The sequence below is a fragment of the Eriocheir sinensis genome, chromosome 36 (assembly GCF_024679095.1).
Source record: "Eriocheir sinensis breed Jianghai 21 chromosome 36, ASM2467909v1, whole genome shotgun sequence".
Classification (NCBI taxonomy): domain Eukaryota; kingdom Metazoa; phylum Arthropoda; class Malacostraca; order Decapoda; family Varunidae; genus Eriocheir; species Eriocheir sinensis.
The window spans coordinates 1,384,431-1,397,226 of record NC_066544.1 but is presented as its reverse complement, the minus strand read 5'-3'; the positions used below and the strand labels follow the sequence as shown (position 1 = coordinate 1,397,226).

The 12,796-nt window shown below is 39.9% G+C and overlaps 1 protein-coding gene across 1 annotated transcript in view; it reads right to left on the bottom strand.

Moving 5' to 3' along the window:
• Positions 1-11,982: 11,982 nt before the first annotated feature.
• LOC127008010 (uncharacterized) overlaps positions 11,983-12,796 on the bottom strand; it is a 3,543-nt gene continuing 2,729 nt past the window's right edge. Inside the window, exon 2 of the mRNA XM_050879550.1 lies at positions 11,983-12,796. This exon is cut by the window's right edge and continues 208 nt beyond it. Coding sequence (XP_050735507.1) covers positions 12,369-12,796 — 428 coding nt within the window. The 3' untranslated portion in view covers positions 11,983-12,368.

Sequence of the window (12,796 nt, the reverse complement as noted above, 5' to 3'; positions counted from 1 at the left end):
TGCTTCGAGGGCTCCGTCCAGATAGCATGTCTGTTAAGTGCTGTTGATACTCTTGAAAGGTTAGCCATACTCTGATTTTTTGTCTCGTAATTATGGTTACCTATAATGACTGAGTGCCATGCCTTTTAGAATATAGACATTTTCTAGCAAGTATCATAATTTCTTTTCAGATGGAAAGAAAATGCAAGAAGGGGCTCACTCTGCAGGAAATACTTGAGGAGTTTGAGAAAGATGAAGATGAAGTAGAAAATGTTGATATTGTCGTCATTCCACCTGAGGTTGATGAATTAACTGATGAGGATGAAGGACCTGACGACATCATAGAGGAACCAACTGTACTTGATGTACCAGGCACAGTGGAATTACATGTAGAGTGTGCTGCACAAATAACGGTGGAAGCAGAGGTCAACAAAGAAGATGCAAACATTGGATGTACTACAACTCTATCTCCTTCACAGTGCAAGTCAATAGCAGGAAAGAAAAAGAGAAAGTTGTGTGAATCGGAACCATGCTGGAGATATATAGACCCAGAGTATAGAAAGGGAAAGCAAAGAGGAAGAGTATATGAAGAGAACATGGCAAAAATGAAGGAAGATATGTGTAAGATGACATGCTTAGAAGTGTTTGAAAGTATTATGACACCAGAAATTTTTTATTTTATTGTGCGGGAAAGTGTCCGCTATGCTACTACATCGAAGAATAAGCCTGATTTCATTCTGAGTGTTGAAGAGCTCAAATCTTTCTTTGGAATACTACTACTATCAGGATACAACAAACTAACTTCAGAAAGACATTACTGGTCAAGAGATGAAGATTTGGGGGTTTCTCTTGTTAAGAATGCCATGTCGAGAAATCGGTATCAAGTTCTCAAAAGCATGGTGCATTTTTGCAATAACCTAGAGGCTCCACAACACAAGGAAGACAAAGGATTCAAGATAAGAAAGTTTATATCTGCCCTACAAAAATCATTTATGCAGTATGGTGTGTTTGAGGAGTGCTTGGCAGTGGATGAGATGATGGTAAAGTATTATGGGCGTAATTCTTTGAAACAATTCATCCGTGGAAAACCTGTGAGATTTGGTTATAAGCTATGGGCACTTTGTGGTGTATCAGGCTATTGTTATAATTTTGACCTGTATTGTGGAAAGAGCACTAGCGAACAAGAAAATAGTGATCTGCTACTTGGTTCAAAGGTGGTTTTACAAATGCTAAAAAACATTGAAGAACCAACTTCCCATTCTGTATATTTTGACAACCTTTTCACTGGACATGACTTACTAGTGCATCTGAGGGAACTTGGGTTTCAAGCGTCAGGAACCATACGTGAAAACCGTTTGAGAAAATGCCCACTGAAGTCCACAAAAGATATGATGAAAGAAAATAGAGGATCCTATGACTATAGGTTCGATACAAATGAAGAGATACTGATTGTTAAATGGCATGACAACAAATGTGTGACTGTAGGTACAAATTTTGATACAGTTCAACCCCTTAGCAGAGTGCAACGTTGGCTGAGAGACTCTAAAACCAAGGGATATGTTCCTCAGCCTAATGTCATAAATAACTACAATAAATATATGGGTGGTGTAGACCACCATGATTGGTTAGTTGGCAAGTATTCAGTCTCAATTAGGGGTAAGAAGTGGTATTGGCCATTATTTACACGACTCCTAGATATGGCTATTGTTAATTCATGGATAATTTATCAGATGCCACATGATGAAAAGTTGAGCCTCTTGGAGTTTAGAAGGAGTGTTTGTGTGCCCTACATGAAGTTGATGTGCATGGCATCAGCTACAGGTCAACCCCGGGTAGGTTTGTCACCCCCTCCAGGAGTTGGAGATGCTATATATGATGGCAAGGACCATATAGTTCAGAGACGCCAACTGCAACGCAGGTGTCAAAATAAACCCTGCACTTCCAGGCCAAGAACATTCTGTTCTAAATGTAATGTGACACTGTGTGTCACGTGCTTTGGTCCTTATCATCACAAATCTTAAGTTAGAATAGGTTTCAATACTATATATGTATTTGGAAGAAAATTACCTTTTTTTTATTTCATAAGTGGAACCACATTTATTTCATATTTACACATTTTGTTCCAAATGTAATAATGTTTTTTTGAGCTTATCACAATTTCAAAGAAGAATAAGTTTCAATACTATTATGTTCATCCAAAAGGAATGTTTGATTTTTATTTTTTTTATTTCCATTAGTAGAACTACATCTATTTCATAAATACACCCCATTGTCCCAATGTCCTCATATGAGGACACCTTGTAGTAAGCTTACTACGCTTAATAAAAATAAAAATCATAACCTGTCTATCTATCTAACCCATTTCCATCAAGAATTTGTAAAAACAAATCAAGAATCTACAAAATAGAGAGGCTGGGATATAACGGGTTAAGAGTTGCTGGAAGGCTGAATCAGACAAACAGTACCACCATCCTCGCTGTTTCTAGAACGACACTCTGTACATATAAATACAACTCGTACAGAGTGTCGTTCTAGAAACAGCGAGGATGGTGGTAGTGGTACTGTATGTCTGATTCAGCCTTCCAGCAACTCTTAATTACGGTTAAAAAGCTTTGTGAGACTGTACAGGTCTACGCTTGCTGGTCTGAGCATGCGCAGTTCACGAGAGACCAGTGTTTGTAAACAAAAGCGTTGAAGGTGGGGACGCCAAATAACACAACACCGGTTCTGGCGTTTCTAGTATTACCGTCCATAGGTACGTGTCCACGTGTGGTTTACAGGTTTTGTAAGTTTTCTAAAATACAGATAGCGAAAATTTGAATTCATCTATGTTTTTTTTTTTTTGAAATATCAATATAGTATCGTTTTCTCCTATCGGACTTATCGCTAGCTAGTATCGGAATTGTGGATTTATATCGGGTATCGGTTATCGGTTATCGCCTTTATTTGTGTCTCCAGTTAACGAATATCGGTTATCACTGATAAGGTTTTCCATTATCAGTTATCGGTTATCGGGAATAAGGTTTTCTGTTATCGTGCCCAGCTACGGAGTCAACCAAAAGTCTCTGAAAGATATTTCCATCGTTGACGACCTACAAAGGTAAGGTTAGGATTAATGTACTATAATCTTGCTTGTGGTGATGCTTAATATAATAATATAATATAATATAATAATATGATATAATATAATATTATAATATAATATAGTGTAAGGCAGGGACTAACCTGTTTAGACTTAGCTGGTGTAGTGGTGGTAGTGGTGCATGCATGCATGGTGATTGTGCTTCTTTCTATGACAGGTACACCAAGCCAGCAAAGCGACCTGAGCCCAAGACAATTACAGATTCCTCATTTGTTGAGATTGATGATAGAAAGAAAGAGGATGCAACGAAGAGAGACTACCTGTGGCTCAGCAGTCGTCAGAGGCACAACAATGACATCCAGCATGAATGTCCATCATGGACTGGGTTCAATTCTCTTGTATCAAATGTTGATTTTCCTTTGTCTACAGTGAGTTATTTGCCATTTCTGAATGCACCTCCATCAGATCTGAACACAATATACACAATGCTGTTGAGGCTAGTGAAACTGGCTAACCAACTAGGTCAGCATCATATCCTGGTAACAGCTGATATGGCAATATACAGCAAAGCACAACAAATCCGTTGGGCACATCTTCCAGAACTCGATGGTAAAGTCACAATGCGCATAGGTGGTATGCATATGACGATGGCCTCCTTGGCCCTGTCTTGGCACACTGCATGGTGCTGGTGGTCTTCTCTCTCTTCTAGTGGATTCCAATGTGTACTCTGAAGCCACAGCAAATCAAATGCTACAAGGCAAACAGACTTTTGCTTCAAGCAATGGAATCATGGCTTGCTGCTCAAAGTCGAAACATTCCCACAAAAACTGCTGATGAGAAGATTCATGGCCTTCAAAATGCCATATAAATGCATGATGTGGAAAAGGCACAAGTTCCGGCAAAAGAACTTGAGGATGAAGATATGCCTGCACTTATGACAACCATAGAAGAGTTCCGTGCAGTTGGAAGGTCGCAATCTGAAACCTTTGCCTACTGGGACAATTTCCTAGCTGGAGGAGATGTGCTGCTCCACATGTTCCGTGCTGAGCGAGAGGGCAATTTTGAGCTACACCTACAGGCCACCTCTGAAGCTGTACCATGGTTTTACGCTGCGAGTAGAAACCAGTACAAGAAATTTGCTCCCTTGTATGTAGCTGAAATGAAGGAATTGAAGACCAGGCAACCAGAGAGTTACAAACATCTGCTTGATGGGGGGTTTGTGGTTCGAAGAACCCCTAGCCACAACTTCAGTGTTGTACCAACTGATCAAGCATTAGAGCAAACCGTGAACAGAGATGGGAAAAGCAGAGAATGTGTCATTGGCCTCACAGAAGAAAGACAGCCTTGACACGTTGGCTAACAACCAGGCACATCACAGGTAAATATGTTGATGCCTTCACTGCAAAGGAAATTTCTGGGAATGATAAACCTCAACAAGAACTAGGCAAATCCAGACGAGAAAGGGATGAGAATGATGTCTTAAAGATAGTTGGTAATGCAGCTAACATCCAGAATCCATTCAATCTTAACTTGCCAACAAAACTGACCAACATCATCACTGGCCAAATAGTTTCGAAAGAAGTGAGAGAAAGTCTGAATAATTTCTTGGAACGAGGAACAGCAAAGAATAGAGACTTTATTACAAGCAGTCACCTCCTCCAAGACAAAGAACTTCTGGGACACAGATTCAAAGATGAAAGCCATAACTTTTGCTGATATGAAGAAGCCTGTCATAAACAAGGCCAAAGAGAAGCTGATTGTGGACTCAGAGGTCCTCTTTCATCGATTGCTGGTGGTCTTGAAGCAGCGAAAGGTCAACCTTGAAGATGTACTTACCCATGCATGAGCTGTCAGCAATATCCCCCTCACTCTTCCATGATGATGGGACTATGAGAAAAACCACCAAATCAGATCTAGGAAAGAAGCAAGAGGCACCAGTAGATTGCATCACTGGCCAACTCCCTGGAAGGGTGACAACGGCATATATATATATATATATATATATATATATATATATATATATATATATATATATATATATATATATATATATATATATATATATATATATTGAATGGCTTGTCATTAATACAAGGAATTAAGGACACTCTGTTACATTTCTTGACCTTGCTGGTGTCGTGCTGAAGTTTATGATGAACCCCTTTGACAGGAATCAGGGTGTAGAACCAGTGTCTATCGTATTTGACAGATATGACCACAAGCTCAGTGTGAAGGCAGCAGAACGACACAGGCGTGGAGAAACACAGCAAGCTGGATATGTTATCCAAGGAAATCGTCAGGTTCCTCATTGCAGACAATTCCTGAAGGTTTCAGGAAACAAAGCTGCCCCTGCTGCCTTTGTCTCGGACCACATTGTCAATGTTGCATCCATTATGCTATCGGGAAATCAGAGAATCATCCTTGCTGGAGGGTTTCTTGAAGGCCATATCATTCAACTTGTAACATCCACAGGAGCAACTACCATTTCAAGCCTCTTCAGTTCTCAAGAGGTAGCAGATACAAGAATGCTGCTTCATGCCATTGACCTATCTTCCACTCATGATCGCCTGGATATTCGAAGTGATGATACTGATGTTCTGGTGCTGTTATTATACTATTGCAGCAAAGATATGCTCAAGGTACCAGACCAGCTTCTGGTGTCAAAGTCATGTTGCCTATCCTTCTCTAGGTTCTTCTGTTGGCAACGGATGGTATTTGTCTGACGGTCAGCTTGAACCAGTTATCTACACCAAAGAATCAGCCCCAGAGGAAGTCCGCGATCTCACTCACATGTACTGTTCAGACCGTGACTGCCGACAATCCAATAAGTGCCACTGCCTGCTGAACCACCTTTGCTGCACCGAGTTTTGTGACTGCCGTGGAGACTGTCAGAACACGGAGGCCATTGTTGACTGACAGGGATGATGATAATCTTGATTGAGAAATCTCTGACTGACGGTAATGATCTTGACTGAGAAATGTATTGTATATTTTCATTCATGACTGTCATCCACTGCATCTTAGTTATTTTGCACTTATGATGCATTTTACATTATGCTTTTACACCTTATTTGTGGTACTTTTATATTGTTATGCATAATTAAGCACTTAATAAGCTTTGGTGTAATTGCCATAGAATAATGTTTGTGTCATTTCTCAAATTTAGTGTGAGGGGTAACATTTTAGCATTTTATAGCATAATGGATTATGCTACACATGCATACCATATAACATTATAAAGAGGAGTAAATGAGGAATATTTTCATGTGTAATATGCGCAACTTTTGCGATTAATGTGCCTGTTAAACCTAAGAAATTATGGTACATGGAATGAAAAATGACATTTTGTGACAATTTTGTCCATATTCCTGTCATTTTTCAATAAACCTACAAAATATTGTCATAAGAGGTGTGATACATTTAGCTTGGTCAAGCTGCATGGTTTAGAAGCATTTTGAGTTTCCTGCAAACATTCAGTCATTATTGGACAAAATGCACTTATTTTTTTTCACTAAAAATTGTGACTTTGCGACAGAAATCCCAAAAGTAGGTTAGGTCAAACACATTTTATTGGACCACAACTATCATTTACAGAATCTTGACAAAAATCTGCATTATACCATACAGGTTGTGCTTTGTTCTACCCTAGGTTTGGGTTACTCCTCTTTTTAAGACTCTTTTGAGAAATGACCACAGCACTATAAGCCACGCCTCTGCCGTGGCTCCTACCACAAAGCTGCACATGACTTGACTTGTTATAAGTGACTTCGAGCCTAGCCAACCAAGTCGGTCTGTCGGCGTGTTTTGGCGTGTGTCTGCAAACATGCCGATTTGCATCGGAAATATACCATACAAGCACACGAAAGACAAATTTGTATCAAACAGTATAGGCAGATCATACTCGAAGGATTTAAAGCCTTTCAAATGCCTAAACTTCATCTCATTTCAAGTATGTATAAAAGACATCTGGCTCTGCAAGTACAAATAAAAGGTATGTTAATAAATCATTACATGTAAATCACAGTTAATATTAAAAAAAAACATGAACTATTGTTGAATGTGGTGCTAGGCTATTTAGAATATTACTTATGTTATTTACATGCAAAAATGACCAAAATTCCTTGTGTACAGGCACTTGTAGAGCCAGATGTCATTCTATTTACCTGCAATTAGATGAATTATAGGTATTTGAAAGTCGATAAATTGTTCGAGTATGATGTTACTATACTGTCCAATACAAGTTTGCCTTTCGTGTGTTTGTATGGTATATAATCGATGCAAATCGACATGTCTGCTGTTAATATATATAAGAAGCTATTCATAGCCTACTCTGGAAAAAAATTCTCTCTCTCTCTCTCTCTCTCTCTCTCTCTCTCTCTCTCACACACACACACACACACACACACACAAACACACACACATTAATATTTTAACTTCAATCATATCAGGCTAGCTTTCCATGTGTTTACTAAGCCCGCAACATTTCCAGATTTTTCTCTCAACAATTATATTAACGTAAGAGACGATGTGTGTGTATGTGTGTGTGTGTGTGTGTGCAGCTGACCCGCCTGATGGGCGAGTCTCCAATAACTCACTGTGCGAGGGGTGGGGTGGGGTGGTATCTCTTTTGGCCGACTGGTTAAGGAGTGGCTTTCCCGTCACGCTGGTCGCGGGTTCGATCCCTGACGCAGCAAAATCTTCCCAAACCTTCCCTTGTGTGGATCAATTTCTCGAGTGTTTCGTTACACGTTGTGGTCGTGTGGGAAATATAGTGGAGTAAAAATTCAGGGCGTTACACTGGTGGCATATCGGTGGGAATACTCTCCTGTGATTCTGTTGTGTCTGCCCGAAGGGATAACAGGAAGAGTGATGGCCCGTGCTCTCCGAAGAGTTCATAGAAAATGGTAAGTTTCAGTGACAAACACAGAAAATTTATCTATAGTCTGTCCAAATTAACTTCGTCAGTTTGCACCGAGAAGCCCCTTCCCTCATACTGGCTAAGCTCCGCCCCCCTTTCGATTGCTGTTCATGACGTCATGTGTTGTTTCAGAGACACGTACCAAATATATATGATAGAGATAATCTAGCTAGTTTCATGATTAAAAAATATTCGTAACTTAATTGAATGACGGCACTCTAATTTAACAATCAATGACATCACCTAAGAAACAAAGTACAATACTACTACTACCAGTTTTCAAGGGAGAACGGGCCCTTCAAAACAATACAGCAGCAGCATTGAAGGCGATAGTAGGCTATTTATAAAGTAATGCACACTTTCCGTCATTATTTACTACATAGCTCATTCACATAGGCATACTAAATATAATCACAGAAATATAAAGCTTCTGATGGATGCAGTGAAGGTAGTTGATGCCCGCAGGAGAATGAAGCAAGAAGAAAATGATGAAGGGACGCATGTGGGCTCATGACACAATATATACCGTTGCCTCCTTGAGCTCTGAAATATAAGGAACGCAACATCTCACTCTCCAGTACGGAACGAATTCATATTTCAAGGAACGGGTGGCAACCCTAAATTTGTCTAGCCTGCCATGACTGACAGCCGCTGCCCGCTGCTGGTGGAGGCAGAAGGAAGAGAGGAGGGACGTTGCGTCACGTACTTTACACATATCTTAGGACGACCCTTGACTGGTTTTGTGATTTACCGAAAAATGCGCTCACTACAGTTTTAAAATACTGAATTTGATCTGCTTGACCATTCAGCCAGCCAAACACGGAACAAATGGCGCTCCGTATTGGTTCAAAATGGAACTCAACATTTCACTCTACAATACGGAACGGTTCCGTATGCAGTATGGCATTTTTGAAAAAAATAATGGCCGAAATTGAACAAGAGGATTCCATATCCAGCGAGAAAAAAATAGTTGGCCGACACTGCCAAGTGGTTGGCGGACGGTCGCCGTCAAAAACATTTACTTTCCATATCAGACCCTTTGACATCCCGTTTTTCGCAAATATCTTTCAAACGAAGACTCGGATCAGCATGGTGCTTTGGCAGAGATTTGTTTCACACATTTCGCTGATTTTTGACACTATTGTGCATTGCCAAATCGGTTAATTATGGCGTTTACTCTTGACTGTGATGGCAAAACTTGCACACCACTTATACATTCGGATGTGTGAGGCGTGGCGTATTTGTGACGTGTATCCACCACCTACCTCCACCCCTGGCTTCCCCTACTCCCATCCCTCCCTTTCCCTCCCTCATACCCTCCTCCTCCCCCGCATTCTCTCTCTCCCCTGCCTTCTTTCTCCCCCATTCCTCCCTTTCCCTCCATCCCCCTCCCTTCCCCCACCCCCCTCCCTCTGTCTCTCTCTCTCTCTCTCTCTCTCTCTCTCTCTCTCTGGGTGTAAATGAGAAGTGAAGCAATGTACACGTATGACTTGTCTATAATGGCGGATATCTCGAAAGTATATTGTAAGTATGGTATGGTGTTTTATGCACACGACTGTTTTATCTGTAACTACGAAATATAACTAACCATTTCAGACTTATCGTTAATTTGTTATCGATATTCCCTTGGTTAAAGATATGGAAGAGTCGTAGTGCAATGACTCTTTGCACCCACGCGGACATCGTAGCATGTTGCCCATGGCTGAGAGCGATGAAATACTCCTTCCTCCACAGGACGTGAGTATCAGCCGTCTATCGGCAGCATGCCCGATAATTATCGTGCTACCTTCTTCACTTACCAAATACGGTATAACGGTGAAACCAGCAATAACATCGATTACGTTTGCTTGCATAAATTATCCAACCTTATTCGGCGTATAATTTATATTTATCTGCCATCAATTCAAGTCATACGAGTGCATGGATTCATATCTCGTGTACAGCTCAAGTGGAAGAGAGAGAGAGAGAGAGAGAGAGAGAGAGAGAGAGAGAGAGAGAGAGAGGTATGGGGGAGAAAGAGGACGGGGGCGAGAGGGAGTGCGGGAGAGGAGGGTAGGAGGGAGGGAACGGGAGGGATGGGAGTAGGGGAAGCCAGGGGTGGAGGTAGGTGGTAGATACACTTTACAAATACGTCACGCCTCACCTGTTCGAATGTGTAAGTGGCTCACGCAGGTTTTGCCATCATTAACCGCATAATTAACCGCATCTGGCAATGCACAATAGCGTAAAAAATTAGCAGAGTGTGTGAAACAATCTGTGCCAAAGCCCCATGCTGATCCGAGTCTTCGTTTGCAAAATATTTGCGAAAAACGGTATGTCATAGGGTCTTGTATGGATAGTAGTCTTGTGATATGCTGCAAACTAGTCGGCAGCCAGTATCCCGTCATCATATCGACAACGTGTTAGCCAATATTTCTGACCCGACAATCTTCACGAACGTTCTTCATTAGACGAAGACTGTCGTCACGACAGTTCCTCATTGTTCTTGCCGACGACTGTGCCGACAGAAAACGGTAAAAATATAAAAAATAAAAAATGGCCAGGACAGTCTTCACGATTGTCTCAGGACAAGCCAAGACTGTTGGGACAACCTTGACGACTGTCCCCTACCTCCCTCAGACCTCACCCGGAAATGACAATTGGTCAAGACCGTTGCCAACTTTTGTCGTGGAAGTTTAGCATGAAATACTTTTTCGCACTAACCCTAGCGACCCCACGCTCCCCTCCCGACGTCCGCTCAGCTTCCGGCGACCGTTTCTAAACCTCTTTCAAGAGATGCCCGACCCTTCCACAAGACTTCGTGTACCCTAGAGTTGTGAGTTGGCGTTGCCCAGACTCGGCACAGTGTGAACGGGGCTCTTTAGGGGGGTTGTAAAATGGGCCAGTCCCATGTTAAAATGTGTATGCTCTAGTTGCTTCTCCTCCCTTAATTTTTGACCTATTTCTTTCATTCAAAAAGCATTTTAGTCATGAAGGAGAGGCGAATAAGGCTCCCCTGTTATATCTGTATAAAAGAGTAAATTTTTTTTTTATCGATGGATGAAAAAAAAAAAAATCAACATATAAATATTTATCAAAATTCAAAATCGACTTCAAACAAAATGTACGAGTACTAGAGCAGGAATTATTTTTATTGCATAGTTTTATAAAGCTGCAGTAGAAAAAGTAGTGTAATAAGAAATGTATATTAGGAGGAAAAAGAAGAAAAACTAACATTTCGAAAAATCAAGCGATGAAAGTTGGTTTGTCGCTGTTTTTCACGTATTGCACCTAGAGACAGGTCACATACTACTTGATAAGGGAAATATGAAAATAAAGTTTCCTTTACTTACTATCACTGTCTGTGTACATAGGCCTTTATCGGTACTTGACCTCACCACTGTTTTTTTTTCTCGAAACAAGAGCTTCTTTATGTAGTTTTTTTTTTCTTCAGCATATTTCAGAGTAAAAGCAGTGTTTCATTGCGCAAAATCAATGGCATTCTTTATGAAAAAGGTATCTGATATGTAGTTATATATATATATATATATATATATATATATATATATATATATATATATATATATATACATATATATATATATATATATATATATATATATATATATATATATATATATATATATTTTTTTTCGTATTTACACAGAAATTATCAAAAATCATATGTCCACTTCTAAAAATTCAAGAAAATCTTGGAGAGCCCTCAACAACTCCGCTTTCTTTAGCGTTAGTGAGAGAGAACGTGGGAATATTATATATATATATATATATATATATATATATATATATATATATATATATATATATATATATATATATATATATATATATATATATATATATATATATATATATATATATATATATATATATATATATATATATATATATATATATATATATATATATATATATATATATATATATATATATATATATATATATATATATATATATATATATATATATATATATATATATATAGTTCGTGGAAAAAAAAAATTCAACGCAAAATGTCGCCAAATGACGTCATTGCATAATGAAATACACCAACGTATAGATTTTTCCTAACCCTTTGACTTATAAATTGCGAAAGAGGAAGGACCATAAAAAAATATAAGCAAAAAAAACAAAATATTTTTTTAATGTCGACCCCCTTAAGTCTCTAATTTCAGTAGTTGGCTGCGAAATCGCAAGATCATTGGATGGGCAAGAACCATGTCTGGGCACACTTGGAAGTGGAATACTGCAGTATCTGTTACAGTCCTAAGGAACTCTTTCCCATTATTGTGTTTTGTTTAGTAAAAATGTTAAATAATGAAATGTTAATTTTAATTAATTTTATTTTTCAGTCTTTGGTAATTAATTACAACAGTCATGAATTTGTACTTAGTATCCATATCCTCCACCTGCTCCACTTCCTCCACCCCCTCCACCACCCGCTTCATGAACAACTCCAACACCATGACCACCTGCTCCTCCTCCTCCTCCATAGCCGCCACCACCACCATGAACACCTGCTCCTCCTCCTCCTCCATAGCCACCACCACCATGACCACCAGCTGCTCCACCACCAAATCCTCCGCCAATATCACCATGACCGCTATGTCCACCACCACTCCCATCAAAACTACCAAAGACGAAGTTATTGAGGGAGGAGCCACCTCCACCACCTTCCCCACCACTATATCCCCCTGTACCTCCATAGCCGGCACCACTTGCTCCTCCGCTGTGGCCTCCACCATAGCCACCACCACCTCCTGCACCACCGCTTCCTCCTCCACTTGGTAATCCAGCATGTCCGCCACCGCCACCAC